The sequence below is a fragment of the Struthio camelus genome, chromosome 2, assembly GCF_040807025.1.
Source record: "Struthio camelus isolate bStrCam1 chromosome 2, bStrCam1.hap1, whole genome shotgun sequence".
In the NCBI taxonomy this organism is placed as follows: Eukaryota; Metazoa; Chordata; class Aves; order Struthioniformes; family Struthionidae; genus Struthio; species Struthio camelus.
The window spans coordinates 138,236,082-138,259,617 of NC_090943.1; the positions used below are offsets into that span (position 1 = coordinate 138,236,082).

The 23,536-nt window shown below is 35.6% G+C and overlaps 1 protein-coding gene across 5 annotated transcripts in view; it reads left to right on the top strand.

Moving 5' to 3' along the window:
- RB1CC1 (RB1 inducible coiled-coil 1) overlaps positions 1 to 23,536 on the top strand; it is an 83,665-nt gene that overhangs the window by 52,024 nt on the left and 8,105 nt on the right. For all 5 annotated transcript variants that reach the window (XM_068932714.1, XM_068932713.1, XM_068932717.1 and 2 more), the window contains 7 exons: positions 432 to 558; positions 8,107 to 10,022; positions 14,530 to 14,689; positions 16,787 to 16,895; positions 17,037 to 17,274; positions 20,171 to 20,222; positions 21,581 to 21,628. In XM_068932714.1, the coding sequence (XP_068788815.1) occupies positions 432 to 558; positions 8,107 to 10,022; positions 14,530 to 14,689; positions 16,787 to 16,895; positions 17,037 to 17,274; positions 20,171 to 20,222; positions 21,581 to 21,628 (2,650 nt within the window). The remainder of the gene's footprint in view (positions 1 to 431; positions 559 to 8,106; positions 10,023 to 14,529; positions 14,690 to 16,786; positions 16,896 to 17,036; positions 17,275 to 20,170; positions 20,223 to 21,580; positions 21,629 to 23,536) is intronic.

Genomic DNA, 23,536 nt, shown 5'->3' on the forward strand with positions numbered 1-23,536 from the left:
GAGATTTAATAGCTACTCCAAAAGAGAAGCTGAATTGGTGAGCATCCAGGAGAAAAGAATCAAGTCATTAGTGAACATAAATGCTTCAATTACAGATTTAATCAGTAGAAATTCTCTTCTATTAGTTTTATTGTAACTCTAGATACTAACAATAAATATTTTTCTCAGAAGGAAAGACTCCTAGATATTACTTCCCCATTATTGTATTTATCGTTATGTACGCCTTAAAAGGTTTTAAGTTCTTAATTAAAAATACAAATACCAGGTGTTTTTTTATGGATTTTCCTTGTAAAATAGATGTAATGAAGAAGATAAACTTGACACAATGAGACGCTTACTCTGTTGGAATATACACAGAGCAATTGAATGTATTTGACTGTTAGGTATTATAGTGTTGGGGAAAAAAAAATTAATCCTGTGCTATCTTTAAGGGTTCCCATACTTTGTGACTTTGAACCTCTTCACCAGCATGTACATGCGCTACACAACCTGGTAAAAGCAGCGCAGAGTTTGGATGAAATGTCACAAACCATTACAGACCTGCTGAATGAACAAAAGGTATTTTTATTTTTCTTTACTAAGACTTCAGAAAAGTAGAATATTTTCATAATACTGTTTTAACAACGTCTTCAGAAAAAAAACACTTGTTTTTCAGAATGTGTAGATTGATTTATTGGTCTCACAACTGCATAGTCATGTAGTTTCCTTTCTAATCGCATACTAGTAAATATGAGAATTTTGAGCTCTTCAAGGAGTAAAGTGAGCCTATTTAGGAAATAATTAAAAGATGTGCAATCTCTTCTAAGCATTTAAGAGATGCTAAATTCTTCTGAAAATAGAGAATTAATGGAATACATTCTAGAGAATTTAGTAGAATTTTTCTTGTAATATTTCTACTTTCTTCTGTTTTCTTGAGGTTTTTGTATGCAAAATGTGTTGGTTTTGCCTTTGTCACTTTGATTTCTATTTAATGAGGTTATTTATTACTTCTGTTCATGTTGGTGATTGCTTCTGAAGTCTTTCTGGCACAAGCAGTTAATGAGAATTCAAGGCCTTGATTGGACAGTGGGCTGCTTTTTGTTAGAAGTATGTGCAGTCTTTTTCTTCCTGTATAGAAGGAACAGATGTCAAAAAATCTCTTCCTTACAGCTTCCTGCTGCCTTTCAAGCAGATTCTTTCTCCTTAAACTCAGTACTTGTCGGTCACTTTCAGTTGCTTCTCTACCGTCTGTCCTTAACTTTCATAATATACTAAACAGCCCTTTTAATGTACTTTTTTCCATTGGCCTGCAGTTATAACACTAACTTTTATGTGTAGCAGACTGCTTCAAACTTTGGCTTCTTCAGCGGTTTTACTGTAGGGAGAAAAAAGATAAAATTTTCATGGGACTCCATTTGATCGCATCAGAGTGATCAAATGCATTGTGATGCTGAATGAAAGCACGTTTTCTGACTGTCCTTTTGTTGAACGTTTCCTAGTCCCAATTGAATTTAATGTTTATACTTTGAATAAAATATTCAACGCAGGAAAAGGAAGTAATTTTAAGAACACAAGCATTTCTGTATGCTTGTTTGTGGAGTGTCTTTCTGTATAAATGTTTTCATAATGATGGTTCAAATCAGTTTTCCTCCTCTCGAGATCTTCTTGGAACTTTCACTTCCATTTTGCATTTTTTTTAGACAGTTCAGCTGTGAACTGATGAGGAGAATCCATTGTTTCTGCAGAGTGTGCTTGTCTTGCCAGGGGAGGACATTCCTCATTCAGTTTTGTAATTCAAATTTGTTAGGAGCAGAGGAATCATCGACTCTCATCCACTGCTACATCAAACAGTCATGTTATGTAATGTAATGTTGTGTATAGATGTGTTAAATTCTATTTAAACAGATTTTTTTGGACCATCATTACAGTAATTTCTTTTTGAAACTCAGCTCTCATCTCTACTGTCTGTTTGGAAGCAACTAGCCTGATACTCAGTTGTCTTAATGGATAACTTCAAGTTTGTCTTGATATTGATTCCAGCTACGTTTTAGAACACACACAGTGTCTCAGTATTGTATAAGATCTGTCAAAAAGTTAAAATATCCTTCTCCTCCTTCCCATGGTGCAATTTCTACTTTTAATTTGTTCCCAAGGTATGGACCTGTTCAATTTTGAGTTAGAAAATGATGGGCTGAGATCCTCTGAGTTGAGGGTGGACTTCTGCATGTCATAGCACGGTCCATTGGAACGCTTCCTGCTGTTTATATCACAAAACAGAATTCACTTCTAAGCAGGAAGTGCTGAAGCAATTTTTCTGCATCCTTATTGAACTTTATTCGAGCTGTATCATAATCCTGTCTACATAAATGATACTACTGTGATGACTGAAAGATTTTAATGTGTTCTGAGAATGCTGTATTCCAGCATAGGTTTACTAATTCTTTTCCCATAGTAACATAATTTTCCCACTATTCCCATAATACCAAAGCGAGCATATTGAATCCTCACTTTGAAAAGGTATTAACTGCTACAGATAAGCTTGAAGTCTTTAAACTCTTTGTGATTGATAACTCTGTGACATCATCTTATTTATTGCCATCTTGTAGTAACTTGTGATGGACTTCTCTAGCACAATCGCTCTCCTGGATTTTAAGAACAGCTCTTGTGACAGCAGCTTAACTTGGAACGTTTTTTTTAACTTTTTTTTTTTTTTAAGGTAGAATGTTTCCATGAAATAACGCAGAGGCCTTCAGAGCTCACCTTCACTTACTCATCTGTGATTATAGCTATGTTTGGATGAGATTCTTCTGTCTCTTTGCAGAGAGAGATTGCTGATCGCATGTGAAAAAATATGAAGTAAAATTCAGCTATTTAAACCTAAAATATCCCTGACTCTTCGGGTCTCGAAGCAACTTCTGGCTACTCCCCTTCTTTTTTTTTGGTGGAAGAGCTATTCCAACCTGCAAAAACGTGACTGCTTTGTACTTCCAGAGTTTCATCTGTTTTCTATAAATTGATTGCCTTGTCATTGCAAGGGAGTGGAAGAGAAAACTACTTTGATTACTGCTCCCTAAAATAGGGAATGCTGGATATGAAACCTGACATTTTGGGGGATTCAGAGTTCAGATAGCCAAGGTTTTGCACAAGTTAATTTGGAATTTAACTGTACCTAGTAACAGTGGAACAGTAATTGGAAAGGTGTCTTGTTCAGTCTGGGGCTTCACCAATCTTAATGCTCTGAAAGTCCATCTAGAAATTGATTCAGACTCATTTATCCAAGAAATCTTTATTGATATCTGGCTGCACAGAAAAGATACATTTGCCACATCAGGAGAATCTCTTCTTTACCGTCTTCTCTTTTGCTGTGCTTTGACCAGTTAGGATTCTTGGCTGACTCCGAAATGTCAAATACTTAAACAGATTTCAATAATTGTCTCTTTCCTTAGAGTAAATTACATTGCACAGTCAGAGCTGGGCCGCTCATGATGTTAGCTAAAAATGACCGTCTCCGTATGTCATCTCTCTGATTCATATGAAATTTTTTGTATTGAGCCAAGTAGGTCTATTGGAAAGGTTTTTTCCTCTCAAAGATGCTATTTTTGTTATTACGAAAGAAACTAGTGGATCTTCTCTGGCCGCTTTGTTCTGTAAATGGTCTAGAAGGTATTTTTTAAAATATACTACTTTTACTCAAGTCTGCCCAGCTTGTCACAGAGTTGGAAGGGACTGTGCAGGCAGGAGGCCTTGCTTATGTAGCAGAATGTTGCTCCTGTACCTGCCCAAGGAAGCCCTTCGGCCCCAGCCTCCCTTTCCATACTGGTGGCAGCAGAAGCCTGATTCTCTAAATTGGGGGATTTGGGGTGTGTGATGTGTGGATGTTTGTTTTTTTGTTTGTTTGTTTTTGTTTTTTTCTTGCTTTGGGCAGGAGAAGAAAGCTGAGGCTGCAGACAAATGAGCAAAGTGCAAGTAAAACAGGAGATGCAGACTTTGGTTTTCTGTGTGGCCCTGGAGCTGTCTTATCTAACGTACTGTACTGAGGATGCTAGTAGTTTTTTAGTGTCCTCTTAACTCTTTACTTCAGCTTTCTGGTTCATAGAACATTAATCATAGTATGCTGCTTTATCTGACTTTAGTATTACATCAGAGTAATTAAAGAACAGTAACTTCATTTTTAATTTGTAATTTCTTTGGAATTTGATTTCCCTTTTAATGCTTTCTGCTTATTCTGTGTGTTTTAGTGTTCTCGCACCAAAGCAACTGCTGTACCCTCTCATTTCCATAATACAGACAAAGTTTAAGTAGATCAGTGACTGGATTAAAGATATCCAGCAGAAAGTTGGTGCTGTAGGAGTAATGTAAGATGATTAAGTTTTCTCTACTGTTAGTAGGTAATTAACGTATGCAATAGTGTGGTATTGAAAGCTGCCCTTGTAAGAGAAGCTGACTTTTCAAATGAGATTATGAATACCATTTGTTATAGTCGAGTTCAAAATCCAGCACTGTTCATAATCCTTCAAAGAATTTTCCTATTCCCTGACTATAAGTTAACCACAGTAACATAACTAGAATAAGGCAATCAGTGCATCAGCATTTCAGGACTTGATGATTAATTCTGCTCCCCTCTCTCTGCCTTTTTTTTTCTTGTTTGCTCTTGACTCCTTTTCCTTTGTGAACGCAAGAGTTACTGTATGATGTATGCATACATTGTTGCCTGTAGATTGTAGATAGGCTTCGTGGCAGGCACCAGGTTTTTAGGAAAGCAGGCAGTAGTAAACAAAGTCTTCCGCATAGTTTGAACTCCTCAAAATGTGAGGTTTTACTCTTCACTAGGCAGTAATCTAACTGGAGCCTCAGCTCGCAATAGCCACTGCAGAACTATGAAATTCATTATCCTCCCTAGCTGGGAGGGAACTATGCTCAGTAGAGTGTTGCTGCACACAGTGATGGTCTTTTTTCTTTTCATAGTATGCCCTTATTCTCTACCTTCTGATACCATCTTACAAGCATGCCAAAAACCAGATACCATCTTTCCTTTCTTTGTGGCTTTCTGTATGACTGCCTCATGTTCACAGTCTTTGAAGTGATTTTTTTTTAATGTGCTTACTAACATCTGTGATGCCATTACTACTAAAGAAAGCTTTGGTTAATCAATATTAACTACTTGACTCTTAAAGCATATATGCTTTGAATCCAGGCACTTATCAGTGTATACTATGTACTTCTACACATTCTTTTAAATGTTCTCATAGAGAAATAAGCTGAAATTTAATCCAAGGGAAACATTTAGATATGAACTAATTCTACCTTTATCAAAAACAGCATTTCCCTGTAAGTTTCTTTTCTGTCCCTTACGTGCTCTGCTCATTTTCAGTGACTAAAGACTATGTTGGATATAATGAAGAAAAAGTGGCAGTTTTCATCATTAGAGTTCAAAATCACTATACGACTAACTTCCATAAATAGAGATGCAAAGGCTAATGGAGGTGAGGTATATACGCAGCTCACTGTTTGGATGAGTGTCAGAGCTGGAAATAGATTCTTCCTAAGTCTCTGTTCAGTACTCTGTTAGTCACTCTGTGTCCCCATTAAGAAAACACATTTTGGACAGAGAAGGACAGGATCCCTTTTTGCATAGCAGCAATTTGTGAAAGATTGAGAAAACAAAAGTTAGCTATTTATACATCAGCAATCTGGTATCTGTCACTTCTATCTGTTGTTTCAGAGTTCTGTTCCTGACTGTTCATTGCCCTGCTCCGCTAACCGTTGTCAGTCTCAAATGAAGTAACTGAGTACAGTGGATAGCAAAAGTTTATTCCCTAAAAATTAATGTACTAGAGGAGAGTAGTAGTTCAAGAGATGCACACAACTGAAATGCGTGGAGACTATATGTATGGTCTGGAAAACAGAGAAGCAAGAGCAGGATCATCGTGATTGTAAGCTGAAGGAGATAGGTTTTTCAGAACAGATCACTGTTCTGAAAGCTCTCTAGCACTTTGAAACTGAACACCTTATGTACTTTATTGCAAATATTCTGGTGAGCCTTCAGGAACAATTTTTATGTTGGTCAGATTCTGCAGAGAGGTAAAATGAAACAAGTCCTTCAAGGATGAAGGACAAAAAAAAAAAAAAAAAAGTTGACGTCTGGTCTTAAAGATACCGCATCTGAGATCTTTCAGAACCCATATTCATTCCGAAAAGCCAACACATCTACAGTTTGTGATCCTGATGATCCTGCTCCTGCCTGTCCATCTCTGTCATAGATACTTTATGTATTTAAACTGTGTATATTTCACTGTTGTTTTCTTGAGGGGAAAAATGCTTTGCTATCCATCCTATTATAAGTTGATAGTGGTGGAAAGTGAGGCTGTATCTGGCTTCTTATGACTTCCCCTGGGATGTGTTCTGCACTTGAAGCTTACAGTTTACTTTTTTTTTTTCCTAAGATTCTGCAGATTCTATTAATGTTAGCATTAGGGATTTGATATTCCCTGTTGTACTTGTTAGCTAATAACATAAGGTAGTGCAGGTTGACCATTCGTTCCTAGTTCTGGTAATGTGAAGATAGTAAAGGAGGAAGACTTTAATTGCTGCTTGAGTTCTCCTAGCAAGCAAAGCTGCAAGCGGTAAATTTATTATGTTAGATCTATCAGAAAGAAAGGTATGAAAATCTATAACTAAAGTATAATCTATAGATGAAGTATAACGCAAGTTAAGTTGGATTTCAGTAGTATTCAAAAAGTTTGAGAAGCTTTAAAACCTTACTGAGATTGATTTTAACAATCTGTATAAACAGCCTGTGTTTTGTAATTTTCAAACTCTTGTGCTTTTCTGAATTTCAAGTGCATAAAAGTAAGTAACTTTCATCCATTGGCCTGCAGTTATAACACTAACTATTATAAATCATACTTTAACTGAATTCACTTAACTTACATATTCCTTGACAGTGTAGAAGAGCACTCATGTTTCTGTAAGATTTTTGGGAAATAGCTAAGATTTGTCTTCAAGCACTGCATAAATCTACTATTTACAGCAGAATGTACAGTAAGATCTGAACTCTTGTTTTATAATTCTGGAGTTCTTACTGAACAAGAACTAGTGATAATGAGATTTTAATATATTATCTGTCTATCCAAATTATTTAGAAGATTCACATGAAGAAAGTAAGTTTTCAGCCTTTTAGGTATCAAAAGCGCTAGAGCTACTCAGGGTTACCTGGAAATAGTTCTGTCAAGATGGAGAAGCTTACATAATCTTTGTGCTGTTTTATATACTGCTATTACTCATTTGATTTGGATGGTTAATCTAACTCTTAGCCTTCCAGTGCAGGAGTGAAAGGCCTGGGACTACATAATCAGGCTTGACAGTATCCAGTGTTTATATAAAACAACACAAATTGGAGGAGACAGGAATAGTGTGTGTACAGGGATGGGGAATCCACCAAAACTGGGACCTCCTAAGTTCTGAAGAGTCAGAACATTACTTTTAATTAGAATGTGCCCTTCGTTCTACTGTCCATCTCTTTATGCTGTCCGTACAGCTGTTGATCCTTATTGCTGAGTTATTTTACACTTTTGAAAAGGAAGAACAGTTTACATGCATGGTCTTGATGTCCATGTTAGTAGAAAACAGTTTTGTTACAGTAGAACTTTTTTTTTGAACTTTCTTTAATATTCATATTAATAGTGACTTTTACATTACACTGATTATTTTTAACAACAATACTAAACAGCAGCAGTAAAATAAAAATATTTTACCAACAGTATTATCAGGAAAAACAGTTTAAATAGGCTGTTAGAAAACAAAGGCTGTCTGTTTTTGGCTAGTATGTTGCTTCAATGTTTTTGTATCATCTGAATTTACATTTCAGTCCTTTAGAATATCATATGTAATTTATATAGGATTTTTGTACTTAATATTTACAAACAGTCCTTTTTATGAAACTTATTTTTGAGAATCTAGTTTCTTCATCTTACTTTTAGTTAAATTTTAGTCTTATTTTGGACAGTTTTGGTTAATAGGCCTGACTTTTCTTTTTAGTTTTGCCTGATAATTTTTAAACAACTTAAAATGCTAACGCTTTTGCCAATCACTTTGTTAAATATTTGTTTCCTGTTTTACAACTTGTAGGCCTCCAATAGTCAAGCATCGCCACAATCTGCTACTACACCACGGATGGAAAGTGCAGCAGGAACAACACTTGCTACCTCTTCTAGAACTCCTCCATCACTCAGTCTTCAGGGTCCCCTGTGTCCTCCTGTGTGTCCCCCAGCTCCACTAGAGGAATTGTCTCCAGATAGCATTGATGCTCATACATTTGATTTTGAAACAATTGCCCATCCCAACTTGGAGCAAGCTCTTAAGCAAGGATCATTAGACTTGGATTCATTGGCGGAAAGTCCAGAATCTGATTTTATGTCAGCAGTGAATGAATTTGTAATAGAGGAAAATCCAATGTCTCCTAATATCATAAGTGATCCACAGAGTCCAGAAATGATGGTGGAATCTCTTTATTCTTCAGTTATCAATGCAATAGATAGCAGACGTATGCAAGATACAAGTTCTTGTGTAAAGGACGTTTCGGTAGAAAATGCATCTCTCAGTGTTTGCATGGAGAAGTGTAGGATTATTGCTCAAGATTCAAAGGTACATTTAAGAGGTATAAAAGAAGATCTATGCCACTTTAGGACACTTGTACAAAAAGAACAGTGTGACTTTTCTAATTCTTTAAAATGCACTTCATCAGAAATAGTAAATGTTATTGAGAAGGTAAAACTTTCACTTGAAAAAACACTAAAAGATCAGCATCAAAAAGAATTGCAATCTTTGAAAAGTGAATATGAAACTAAAATGAATAAATTACTGGAGGATGGTGAAGAAAACCAGAAAAAGATTAGAAAGTTAAAAAGTGACTTATTAGGCCTTGAAGAAGTTATTCAGAATAAGAATAATGAATTTGCAATCGTGAAAAATGAAAAAGAAGCTGTCGTTTGCCTTCAGAACGAAAAAGATCAGAAATTGCTTGAATTGGAATGCCAAATGAAGACGCAAAATTGTGAAATTAAAGAACTTAGGCAGTCACGTGAAATAGTACTTGAAGACTTGAAGAAACTTCATGTTGAAAATGATGAAAAACTACAACTTTTGAGGGCAGAACTCCAGAGTTTAGAGCAAAGCCATTTAAAAGAACTGGAAAATAACCTGCAAGCCAGGCATTTACAGGAATTTGAGAAGATAATAGCTGAGCATAAGGACTGTTTAGATAAGTTAAAAAAAGAGAACCAGCACAGACTTGAACAAATGCAGGAATCTCATGCAGCAGTTGTCCAAGAGAAACAACAACAGGTAGAGGAATTAAAACTCAAAGTTTCAGATCTGTCTGATTTGAGGTGCAAGTTAGAAGTTGAACTTGCACTGAAAGAGGCAGAAACTGATGAAATGAGGCTACTTTTGGAAGAAAGTAGAAACCAGCAACAAGAGACCTTAAAATCTCTGATTGATAAGGAAACAGAAAGCTTAAGAAAGGAGATAGATAAGTTAAACAATAAGATACAAGTTAATAATGATGAATATCAAGTGGGCTTATCAGAACTAAGAACTCTGATGACAATTGAGAAGGATGAGTGCATTTCTGAGCTAGTGGACAGACATGAAGAGGAGTCAAAATTGCTTAGGACTGAATTAAGCAAAGTAACATTTTTACATCAGAAAACTTCTGAAGCAGAAAAAAGACTTTCAGAGCAAATAACGGAACTACAAAGTAAGTTAGAGTTGGAAGTGAGTGCCCTAGAAAAGGCAAAAACAGAAAAAATGGCTCTCTGTGAGCAGCAGGAAAAATATGAAGCTATTATCCATAAGCTTAAGGAAGAGAAAGAACTCTTAGTATCTAACCAAGAACAAGACAGGCAGTTTCTCATTCAGAAGCTCAATTGTGAAAAAGAGGATGCAGTACAAATTGCTTGTAAAGAATTTGAATTACAGAGGGAAGCTGCTGAAAAAGGGCTTTTGGAAAAAATACGACAACTTGAGATGCAAGTAAATCAGAGGTACTGTAAGAATTAAGTTGCTGTGTTTTCATAGTAATCTAAAAATAATTAATTTAGTATATTCATGTTAAAATATACAGTAAGTAAAATCTCACTATATTTGTGATAGTACTTACCTATTTTGGTTTTTATATTAAGTTTCAAGCAATTTCACTTTTATAGGTAGTGATATTTCTGTATCAGTAGGTAATGTCAAAGATCTTAAACATCTTACATGATATTGCTTTGGACACTAATAATAAAGGTTTTATAATATTTCAGTCTTGTAATGTTACACTGACAGAGTGTTTCTGTAGTAATATGTTGCTCTAAATTCAGATTTAGCCTCTCTTTCCTGTCGCATCCTTTGCTCTGGCTCTAGCACTTGTGTGAGCATGCAGTAGCTAGCTTTTAGGCTGGTAACTTTATTACTGGCTAACCATAACTCTTGTGGGTGCTAATGCTGGTATGAAGAAAGCGTGGGGAAATACGTGACCAACTGAGAATCGTGCCGTGGCAGCTGGGACTGGGACTTAGAGTCACTTTAGCTGCCGTGGGTTTACTCTCTAGAATCTTCAGTCTGAGCTTTGTAAAGTTATGTAAAAACAGTTGGGCACAATTTTTTTAAAGAACATCCTAACGTCATCCTTTTTCTTTGGTCAATTAATTTTTACAGTATTACTTTTTTTCCATTCTAAAAAAAAAATCCTATTTTTTCCTTGCCATAAAGGCTCAGAATTACTCCTCCTTATTTCTCATATCTTACCTATTTATTGGTTCATAATGCCTATCTGCCAAGTAATTATGGTATTGTGCAGTGGAGATACAAGAAGTAACTCTTCTGCTGTATGTGTGACTACTACTTAGAAACAATATTCTAGCTTGAAATGCCTAAACTTGTCATTACTTTTCTTGTAGCATTTGGAAACGCCAAGGATAGATCTTGTTTGTACAATACATAAATAAAATATTTTGTTCTGGGTATGTCAGATACGTGAAATAAGAAAAGAGCAATAGAGGTGGACGTAAAAGCAACTAGTGCAGAGCATGAATGCAGATGTACATGAATGCACTCCAAACATTGCAGTAATATAAAAAAGTTTAAAAAAAAAAGAAAAAAAACATGGGGAGAAATTACACAGGGAATGCAACACGTGCATGCAATTCACCTCTGTAGTGCAAAGGAGATTTGAAATATCAACTTTATTAGGATTTTGATATGCTAACATACTTATATGACGTTGTATCAGTGTCTGATATATTTTCACATGTGAACGTATGCAAAAAAAAAAAAGACTTTAAAATAATGTTTTTAGAGGTGGCATTCAGTGATTGGCATATAGTGAAATTAAAACTTTTTTTGATCTTAAGTTTAAAAAAAAAAAAAAATCCGCTTCCCAATTTAACGAAATGGAGTGAAATAAGGAGGGAAAAAATAAATCATGCCTAGTTTTCTTTTGCTTTTATTCATGTATATTCACTGTTTTGTAGAAGCTTTAAAATTTTGGCATAGAAGAAAAAGGGGTAGCTATTGTGCTCAGGCTTTTACAAAAAATAGTCTGCTTTAAGTTTGAACAACTTCTGAACGCGACTGTGTGTATTCCTATCCAAACTGGATAAAAACAGGTAATGTATTTAAAAGAAAGGTCATTTACTTCAGTCTGAGGAAGTGTTTTGAGTTCTATTAGATAATTTTCATAGTGTGACCTTAAAATGCATGTTTCTGCTTTCCTCCTAAGGCTATTCTTAACGGCTTTAACCTGTTGTTAGGCTTGTTCTTTCTAGGAATAAAGAAGTGATGTGTTTTATACCCAGAGGGCATTTATTTGTTTTTTGAGTCTGTCTTAATATCTCAAAATCACTAACTAGCTGTTTGGTTTTTGAGTTCTTAAATCCCCAAGCTACGTTAGTAACTACAGGTGACTTGTTATCCTCCCTGAGTTGTTCTTTAGCAATTGATTTGTAATGGTACAAAACAACTTTTACTTAGCATGTGTCTGCGGTCTACGTGTTTGTCAGATAAATGTCCTTTTCTAGAGAGCAATGTTATACTAGCCTTCTGGAAGGCGTTCACAGGAAGATAAATGTTTACATTTGGATCGAGGATTGCACTGAAATAGGCTATCTGACTTTTAAAATTGTATGAAATCTAACAAATACTTTTAGAAGCTACAAAGTCTGGACGGAAATGTTTGTGACCCACGAATTACTGATATATGACAAATAGTGTGTTTTGGTTATAAGGTGCCTGGAACTGAAACCATCATGATGAAGGAAGAGAATAAAACTACCAAGCATTTGTAACTTCCTTATTTAATCTTTCTTCTGTACGTAGTATGTTCTATCGTCCACAAGAGTAACTGGAAAATACAATTTTTGCAATGATTAATTAATTAATCCTTATGCAATGATTAATTAATTAAGCAGCCCCTTTTTGCTGGTTAGTTAAAAAATGTGTTTATAACACTTTAAAGAATGTTTTAAGCAGAATCAGAATCTTAACTGCATTGTGAACTCAAGGATTGCCTTGGTGTATTCCAGCCTTGGTATTGTCCAGCCATTTCCATTAGACCACTGTCAGCGATGAAGCACCTACATAGTGTGTGTGCACACTTTCTCTCATAGCTAGGCTTAATTTATTAATTGGAATTTATTTTATCACAAAGATGCTTTCTCAGTGGCATTTTGAGATATGTCTTGGCTTCTCAGGGCTTGTTTCATTCTCTGCTCATTTTCCTCCTAATTTCTGGAACCTCAAAGCTTGTTTTGCAAGTCAGTGCACTTCAGTCTGCTTTCAGGGATTTTGTATTTACAGCTTCTCCCAGATTTGAGTGCTTCACTATTGCATCATACACTGTACGGCCATGTGGCAGAGCAGTGGTAGTATAGCTAAATACATCCTTGATCTTCTTGCAGTAGAGTACTGTCTTGCAAATGGAACTCCAAACACTGAAGAAATCTGTTCTCGGTATCTAGAAAACACAGACAGACAGACACCAGTCACTACTACCGTAGTAGTTGAGACAGAAGAATAAATATGTAAACATGATACGTGATGTAGTTAAGAGGATTAAAAACTAGTAGTGTCTGTTGGTATCCTGTACAGAAGAGTATTGTTTCCTATGGTATTGTTTTGTAGGCAGTTAGTAGTCCAGTAAGCCCACTTGTGAGCAAAGGATACCTGCTTTGGTTTAGTGCAGCTAACAGGCTTGGGGTTAGGCTAATATATTAATTTAGTATTCAGACAGCCTGGAGTGATGCAAGAGCGAATTTTTATTACTTGCAAAGTAAGTTGCAGGCATGCTGTTTATTTGTCCTTTGGTAAATTTATCCCTGACCCTTAAATCGTTAAGGAAAATTGGTGGGGAAAACGAGCATGATCTGGATTGTACAGTAAAGAAAAGAGTCTATAGAAATGGCCAGAACTAGTGGTTTCAAGGGTCACCAAACTCCTATCCAGTGTGCAGCTATACCTGTTGGAGTCTTACATTCCCAGCCTCCTCCGAATTTCTTCTTTCATATTCTCAATGCTGAATTTTTCTGGTGTCTCTGAAGCTCTATAGTCCTTAGAGTTAACAGATAAGTTTTGCATTATGAAGCAAGAAGAAATCTTGGAGCATTTTTAGCATTAGAAATTGTGCTTGTAGGTGTTGGTGTCATGACATGTCATGTTTTGATTTGGCACAGTCTACCTAATATTGTGGGACAGTACCTCCAGACTACTTTGACTAGAGAAATCCATTGACCCGTATGTACATAGATGGGGAGTTAGGTTTTGAGGCCTTTTCTTTTAGTAAAAGGTATTTCCAGTGTAGAGGAACAACAAAAAATTAAAATATTACGGGCTTTAACAAAAGTTGTCCAGCAAAGGAATTTGTCTATCTCAGTGTTCCGTAATGGTGGTTCTTGGTGACCCAGGCCGAAATGCAGAAGGAGGATGATGTTTTGGGTTCGGCGATGGAAAATATTTGGCTGATTGTCTTTTTCAAGAGCTTTGATTGTTGTTATCCTTCCTGCCTCGGGGGCTGTTGATGCTTCCATTTCTTTATGATAGTTATGACTATTCTCCAAATTCTGCAGCTCAATCTTGAGTTTTCCCATCTGGATTCGGTACTATCAGATTTGCTGCTGAATTGCTGAATCATGAGAGTTCTGGACGCTTTGCATTTAGACGTACTGAGAATCTGCAGGGAGTTGACCTGTTATTTGTTTGCTGCTTTTTATTCCTTGTATTATGTTAGAGAAATAAAAACAAGAATTCCACCTTTGACAAACAAAACTTCAAAGTTACAGCCAGCGTAGCACAGTAGGAAACAGAATGCCCAAGAGTAAGAATTTGGTGAGATGCACACTGTTAAAAAGTAGAATTGAAGATTAGCAATAACTTTATTACAATATAGTATTAATTAAATAATGTAGAAAAAAATCTCAAAATTGACTTCTGACTTTTAAGTTTGTGTATTTATGTAGAATGGGACTCTGTGTATGCTGCAAATTTAAAGACTAAACTTTTTTTTTTTTTAATAAGTCCTCCTACTGTATCATCTACTGAATCAAGCTTGGTTGCTGAACTTCAAGAAAAGCTTCAAGAAGAAAAAATGAAGTTCTTGGAGCAACTTGAAGAGCAAGAGAAAAGAAAGAATGAAGAAATGCAAAATATTAGAACATCGCTAACTGCAGAACAGCAGGTAAAGCTGGTTCTTTTCATTACTTATGCTCCCATAAGAATAATGTGCTCTCCCGTTTTGCAGTTGCATGCTTTCTTTTGCTAAGTAACACTTCTACTCACTGAATTTACGTTATTATCTGGAGCTAGGGTATGATGCATTAGTAGAATCCAAGACTTACAAAAATTTTGAATTTGTGTAAGCAGAGCAGTCTGAATTTTTTTTAGTGTTATTTTGTTGCTTTTCCTTATCATGTTAAGCTGGTGTTGTAAACTCTTACCTGTTTTTTAACTGAACTCCAACAAGATATTGGTTAAGTATAATTTGAGTTAATGATTTGTTTTGTGTTGCCCAGAAGTACAAATTCCTTGAAATACTGAATGACTTGGAATGCTACTTAATGTTTTTTAAACTTTGTTAGCCTAAACAGATGGAGTTTGAGGCAAAGCAAATGTTCTATTTCTTTGTAAACTTAGAAATATCTCTGTGAACCCATCACTTAGATATCAAATCATACTCTGGATTAATAATAATTATATCTCTATCTGCGTATTTCTTCCTTTCAAACCATCTTGAATCTCTGAGATTTCGTAGATGAGGGTTCAGTTCCAAAATTAATCCCCTCTAAGTAACAGCTATTATCTACAGCTTTGCATTTAAAGAGTAAGAAGGGATTTTCTGTTTTAAACATTTCTACTTCAGCTAACATGGGATCAGATAAGGATAGAAAGGCAGTGCAGTAATGAACCATGTTGGTGAATTACTTGGCACAGAGAGCAGAAAACTGGACTGTCAAAAAGAAAGGAATATTTTTGTAAATCTTAGACTGTAGACATATTTATACTGAAGTGGGCCTTACCTAATAAATCTAATAGGGAATGTTTTATATATTATTAACTGTAACTTTTTTCCTCATTGGAATCCGCCATAGTATGCTCTTTTTCTCATTATCTAATACTTCTCGTTATCTGATACTATGCTTGAATAGCAGCGGAGCATGGCAAGGAAGGTTCTGAGGTATAAACATGAATTTCCAATGAAACGTAGAACCTTCTGTTTGTTTAAAAAACGTGCAGCAATCAGTGCTGAAGACTTACTGAACTGGCTTTGCTGGTGGTTTAAAATTTGGGGTATTTAACTTTCCCCTTGATGTAGTTTTTGCCTCAGTAAATTTAGAGGTGTCTTGATTCTCATAGTGCATGTTAGTTTTGTTATGTAGGCGTTTACGAAAGTCTGCTCTGCAGTATGTAAGATGTGTAGCCTGCCACAAAGTTTGCCATTTAAGACTGAGAGATGATAGGCATAGAGCATCTAAAACCAGTCAAGGTCATGACTGGCTCATAAAATTCACAAGAAAGTGAAATTATAATTTCCAATACCTTTTTTTAATAGATATCTGTTAATTTGTATCCGTCTCTTCAGTTTGTCTCTTCAGCAGAAGTTTAGGGTTAAATGGGATGAAGGCATACTGGTTAGCAGAGCGATTCAAAAAGCAGAAAGATGCATCAGAAGAAGAATATACTAGTCTCTGTTATGTTAAAAGTGACTGAGGCTAATTAGCTGAAATTCTATATGATTTCTATATTAATTGTTCAGCAAGATATTAATGCATAACTTAATCTTTCTAATTCAGAATCTAGTATATTATTCTGCATTAATAATGTTTTTTTGTTTAATATTACACACCTTGGTGCAGTGTAGGTATATTTTAATATCCATCTTCATCCCAATATTAAGTTTTTACTATACCACATGCAGTTTTGATACGTTAATTGGAATGTGACCGATTGTGTTAATACGCCTTGCCAGTAAAGAATATTTTTAATGATGGTTTGTTTATAATAGTATTACATTTATTTATAAGGGCAGGGAGGGGGGAGAGGGACAGTAGAGATAAAAATTAAACACAGTTGTTAGAGAATCCTCAAAACAAAGTATCCGGACCAAGTATCTTTTTCCAAAGGAGTATGTAAACTAGTTTACTTCCTTCTGTATAATTATTGTTCAGGAAACTGAAATGTGTAATAAATTTTCTGTGTTTCTCTTTCTACTGATGTATTTTGCATTCCATTTATACTACACGTTTCTTGTTTCAGTAATACTTCTTTTTGTTTTCAGACAAATTTTAACACTGTTTTGGCAAGAGAAAAGATGAAAAAAGAAAACATAATAAATGATCTTAGTGACAAACTAAAATCACTAACACAACAGCAAGAAAAAGATAAGGGTAAGCAAAGTTCTTAAAAAAAAAAAAAAAAAAAAAAGTGTTTGTCTTTTCTAACAGGACAATTTCATTTACTTTGGATTATTTTTGATCCTTGGCACTACTGTATGTTTATATGTATACATATATTTACTCTTGTCATAGATTTGATCGAAACACTTTCTGAAGATCGAGCTCGTTTACTTGAGGAGAAGAAGCAGCTTGAAGAAGAAGTTAACAAGCTGAGAAGCAGTAATTTTACTCCTTCAGCCTACTTAGCAACTTCGGAAGCTTGTGGAGCCTGTGCGCCTGATGTTCCCATGGACACAGAGAGATTGGTTTCTGACCTTACAGCTGAAGGGAGGATGGACTCCACAATGGAAACCAGCATGATGGCTGTGCAGTAAGTATGGGGCATTGTAGTAAAAATACAGAAAGAATACTCTGATTCTTTAGATATATGTACTGTTGAATGGTTTAAAATACAAATGGGTATGTTTAATACTCCTTACTCCTCTGTTCTTGCTAAAAATATTCTTTTAAATGCATCTATACAATTATAGTGTCACAGTCATTGTGAATGCTTTAGTGACTTAGAAGTAGTTAAAATTAGAGATGACACTTGGCCCCACAGTTATAAAATGAAAACATAAACCTAAGTATGTGAAATGTAAACTGAGTGGGAGAAAAGGAATCATACTAGCCTAGGATAAGCTATTATATGGTTGCATGTTATTGGCATATCACTTTAACAGCAGCTAAGTCATACTTTAAAAAAAGTAGACATATAATCTTTGCTCTTCTGTGTACACTATTGCTGTAGATACTAAAAATGAGATGATGAATGGGAAGTGGAGATAGTTATCCTTGATAGCAATTAAGATGAATCGTCTGGATTCAAAACAGTAGCCTTGATGAATTGGTGTTTTTTCTCATGGCAGAGAGAGAGAGCAGGTGTATGTCCTCCTTTTATTTATATAACATCTCTGAAACAGCACTGTTAGTCATGAGGTACTTAATGAGACTTACTAGAAAATGGTGATGGGGCTGGATCAGAAGACCTCTGCAATGGAAACCCTTATGTGAGGGGAAACACCCAGGGCGAGCAAGCAACACAACCTTCATAACTAAACTTTTCACTTAAAATTGATTCTTTGAGGACTCTAGAATGTGTTTGGGATATACGACAGATTTAAATATTATCATTATGCAGGTATCACACTTTTCTAACTGTTGATGCCACTGAGGTACGTGGCAGGAGCTGGTTTACAGACAGCAGTCGAAGTAAAGCTTGAAATATAGAGGTGATGCCAGAGAGCAGAGGGACCTGCTGGAGCATTGTCACAATCACCCACTTGGCTCTGTTCCATATTTTGGGTGCCCTACAGTGGCACTGTGCATGGGTGCTGGCAGATAATGCCTTGCACAGTAAACAGTGACACTGCACGTAATGCTAATAGACAGTGATCTGATCTGTTACATCACTATAAGCATGTAATGTGCTTGGGTTTGAACTCTTCTGAACTTAAAATAATTTTGAGTGGTACAAAGCTGTCGGGTGTTCAGTCTCAGCAAACCAACCTACTGTAGGCATATTTTGTGCCTTTTTTTCTTCTTTTTTCTTTTACATGTTGACTTCCACAGAAATGTAATTCAAGGTCAGAGCCTTGATTCTTGATTTAGATGTACCTAATAGTAATACTGAAAAGGTGCCTGGATATTAGAGTGTCTCCAATGCTCCAAGAGAAGGGGAGGCTATCCTACTAAAATTCCTTCCCCTCCCCTTCCCACCATTCTCTTAACAAACAGACAGTGTTATGCTTCAAAGTTCCATACTAAATGAGCACGGTCTATTACATGTGCTTTCTGAGTAGAGCAAGACAAAGTGTGTGTGTGTGATACACATGTGTGAAAGTAGGATTTGTTACTAGAAAACACTTGGCTGTTATCCTGCACAGGGCAGTAGGAGAATCCATTCAGAATAGATTCCGAGTAGCAAATTTGGTAAAGAAATAGTCAAGGAGTTTTGTCCAAGGCATTTCAATTGGGAATTTTTTACTCTAGAAAAACTGGAGAAACTAGAAAAAAATTTACATCTTTATTATGCATATGTTTCTGCTGTAGTAGTCTAAGAAAATGGGAACATTTAGTTATTTTTAATAATTCATGAATTCTTTCTACCTTCTGGGGGCACTTCTTGTATTTCTTTAATTTCCTTATACTAGCTGTTCCTGTTTTAAGACCCTCTTCTATCATGGCATGTAAGGAAATTTTGGGTTTGAACTGCAGGATATTTCTAAATACTAGTAATCACACGGAATGTTTTATTTTATGCTTTTATATAATTGCAGTAGTTTTCTGGTAGTTTTTAATCTGTAAATTATAACTGCTTTGTCAGATTTCCCTTCCTCACTTAATCCCACTTGGAGCGTTAAAACTTTCTAATTCATTTGATAACTTTATGAATATTGTAGGTTGAGTCATGTTATCCTGAATGACTAGAATGAAGTGAGCTTGCTGTTTACTTCACTGCAATTAGACACTTTGGGAAAGACAGATCTTGTAATTTTACCTAGAAGAAGGAAAAAAGAGAAAGGGGGGAAAAAAAAAAAAGAGTTCATATAGTCTTATTTCCCCTTGTATCTGAGACTTCTTAAAATAGCTGTCTAATTTAGGATTCAGAACTGGCAGTCCTGTAACATTTCTGTAAGTTTGAATGAAAGAGAGGCTTAGAATGCCAGATTAACTCTGTTCCACCTCTAATACGATTAAAGGGGGCTTTAGCCTCATGAAAACACTTACATGCAGAAATTGGCTGCATCTTTGAATGACCCACCAATACCACATGCAAATTTTTATTGCATGCTGAAAGGAAAGCATACTGATGTTTTGAAAATACTGCAAATATGCAGAAGTGTCCCTATGTAACTTCATAAACTATTTATCAGTGACTGAAAATTGACTGACCTCTTCCAGCAAAGGAACTCTTCTGTAAAAAAGGTTCTGTCAGGAAAGTCTATGCTGATTCTTAAATCAAGGTATCTTTCTGTACTGTTTGTTATCCCCTTTGTGTGCCCCCCTCCTCCCAAATGCTACTTTCCTGATCATAATGCCTTTCCTTAGCCAGTAAAGAATAGGATATTGGGATGCAAACTACTCTGCGAGCTCCTTCTTTACAATTAAGCTCCCTATTGTACTAGCAAATACGTGACATTCATCTGTGCGTGAATGAGAGGAAAAAATTTGTGAATATGAAGAATTAATTTTTAACCTATGTATGTTCTTTTTTTGTCTTTTAGTGAAAATGTCCATATGTCTGAAGAAAAGCAGAGGATAATGTTGTTAGAAAGAGTGAGTAGTTCATCTGTGAGATTAAGCATTGCAATTAAGTACTTATAAAGGGGTGTGTGTATGTAATGCTGCGGTTAGTTGTAATGTACTCTGGTGCAATGCAGCATCTGCAAGATTTGCCTCTTTCCAAATAATGCGCTTTTTTTCTCCACTTATTTTAGATCAATGTAATTGATTGAAGTCATTCAAAATGATTGTTAACACACTATACTGGGCCTAGGTTAAAGCCCGTTTATACTTTATTTTGTGTTTATGTAGACTTTAGTATAAATAAGTCAGGTCTAATATTTCTTCTTAGTGGTCGTTGATCCATGGGAATTTATGTAGCAAAAAAAAAAAATAATAATTTTTTTAACTTTTCAAATCAAGGTATCTAAACCAATTGGACAGGAATTGAGATTGAGGTGCCTGTTTCTTTTGCAAACAGGTAATTTCCACTCTTAGGCTGTTACTAGTTAGATTGTTTTAATTCTAGCTTGGACGCATTATATCTTGATAGTACTACTTCTGGAAAAAAAAATAAATAAATGCACTGTTATAAATGTTCTTAAAATTACAAGTTCCTTTTAAGTTACTGCTCTTCTCCTATGCTATGTACTTATTAAAAATAATGTACAGACAAGAATTGTAAATTTTCATGTACACCCCCCAAGTATGCCTTAGTTTAATTTAATTAAAGCGTATTTTGTACGCTTGTATTTGGAGCATAGCTTGCAACGTACATTCAGAGTAAAGGCTAGACTAAGCTGCAGCAGATGCACTGAAATCTTTCAGATTCTAACAGGCCAGTCATATTTCCCGTGGTGTCTAGCTCCATTCTGGTTGCCTTTTTCGTACTACTTCAAGTTGAACTTAAAGGAGTTTCAGTCTTTAGGTTGTAGTTCAAGGATCCGTTAGTCCAAAGTCTGTGATCAGGAGGAGGACATTGAATGTTGTCTGTTAAAATGTATCATTGTTTGTGAGGGGGTTGTGAGGACACACTGTTTGTGTCAAGGATTTGTGAGGAATAGTAGCTAGCAGCTATAAGACAGTAATATCTTAAATTGCTGCTGCTGGTTTACCAGTGGATAGTGTTTTTTTTTTTTTTTTCTCCTCTCCAGTTAGAGAAGGATGAGTATGGAGGTAAGTGTGGTTTAGCAGTGGGCTTGGCAGCACTTTGATAGTTGCTGGACTTCTAACTTTCTGTGCGTCTTTGTTCAAAAGATGTTTTGATATTGTTTTGGAACTTTGAACAGTATAGTAAATATGTATATCGTATAAGTAGTCAGTGTGGCTCTGGTCATATCAAAACACTTATTTAGATGTTTATATCGTAAAAGACATTAATCGATTCATCAGATAACATGATTTTCTTTCAGACTTTGCAGTTGAAAGAAGAGGAAAATAAGAGATTAAATCAAAGATTGGTAAGTTTTTGTGCAATGCATGTTTTGAATCTTTTTTAAAAACTAAAGCTTACAAATGTTAAATTTGTTAAAATGACAAAACAGCTTTTGCTAGCTTTAAAAATGTTCCAGGTGTTAAGGCAAGTATGAGAGGGGAAAAAAAAGTGCCAAACAGATGTAATCTGATAACCTTTAAGAGGTCCATCAATTTAATAGCTTTCCCTTGAATAAGATTCATAGGACTGGAGGGAAACACAATCTTTATTTTCAAAAGAACACAGACCTATCCAGACTTACAAAAGTAAAGTTAATTCAAATGGATCCATTTTTTCAACAGAAATAAAAAAGGCCAGCTTACAAGAATGCAAATGTCTGCACATTAAGCATTATTAGGAGTGTTAGCAATAATTTAGAGGTTATTTTTGGAAATTTTCTAATGGTAGTGTTTAAGGGGGCTCTCAATTTTTCAAAATCTTGACGTGAATGTACATGTTAGTCTTGTGAAGGAATGAGAAAGCTTAGCAGCTTGTCATGTGTATTCAAGGTGAAGCATACATGTAAGTCGGCTGCAACCTATATGCAGGCTTCTGAGAAGACTTCAGGTTAGGGCAGAGAAACTGCTGGAGTAGTTTAATTTTACACATAAACATACTCAACATAGAGAGCAGGTGTGTCTCTGTCACACTTCTCATATAAAGTGCTTTTAACTGACAGGCCAAAAATCAAACTATCCTAAGAAAGCATTCCCAACAGTCAGAGACCCTCCCACCTGCATCTGTTATTTCCAGGAAGTGTGAAACTTTAATAATGCTTAGCAACTGAAAATACTGACAATCGTCATTTTTAACTTTTTATCTTAAATGCTCAAACTATATATATAGATAGATATGGGTAGATAAATATAGATACACACACATATATACACATGCACTATATACACTCATAGCCTCTCTTGGCCTCATGAGACGTGACGAGAGCTGGGATTGTTTAACCTGAAGGAAGAGAAGGATCCAGGGGTCTTATGCCCGTTGATAAATATCTGATGGGAGGATGTAAAGAAGATGAAGCTGGAATCCTCAGTGGTGCCCAGTGACAGGACAAGAGGCAATGGGCATAAATTGAAATTCAGGAAATTCCATCTCTTTGCTTTTTAAAAAGCTTTTACTTTTTTAAAAAACTTTTTTTTTTTTTTTTTTACTATATGGGTGATTGAATAGTGGAATAGGTTGCTTGGAAGTTATGGGTTCTCCATCCTTGCAGTTATTCAGAATCTGACTGAATGTGGTGCTTGGTGTAGTCTGCTCTAGCTGACCCTGCTGCTGGAGCAGGGGGGGTTGGACTAGATATTTCCAGAGGTGCCTTCCGGTTGGACTAGATATTTCCAGAGGATCCTTCCAACCTCGTCTATTTTGTGATTCTGTGATTAGTCAGTGCCTAGGAAATGGAAAAGAATATACTGATAGAGAGTTTCCTTAATTCCTGATTCTTCTCAACTTATTTATTCACAGTTTGTCCCTGATAGCAGATCTCAGCCTTGAGTTGAAAAAAATTACTGTGTGTAGGGGAAGTAGACTTTTCCTTTGACAATTTGCTTGGACTGTCCATGGAGATCTTGTTTTCTTTAAGTGGACAGATAATATGTAGGAATCTGGGTAGGAACCGATATCTGTAGTTACAAGTTATATTTAATACCAAAAGTGTTTGATAAGTTTCCCCAGTTCTGTGGTAGTGCTATTTTTCTGTCTGGGTTAGGATTGGAACTTACTACATAACTTACTCCTCTTAAATATACAGGTATGATTCTCTCTTTTTTTTTTAAACTTTTTCCATTCTACAGTAAAACCTGTCCATAACATCCCAGCTAATGCAGGGCATGAGAAAAGATTGCAGAGCTTGTAAAATATTTTTAAACGTGACAGTTCATTTATT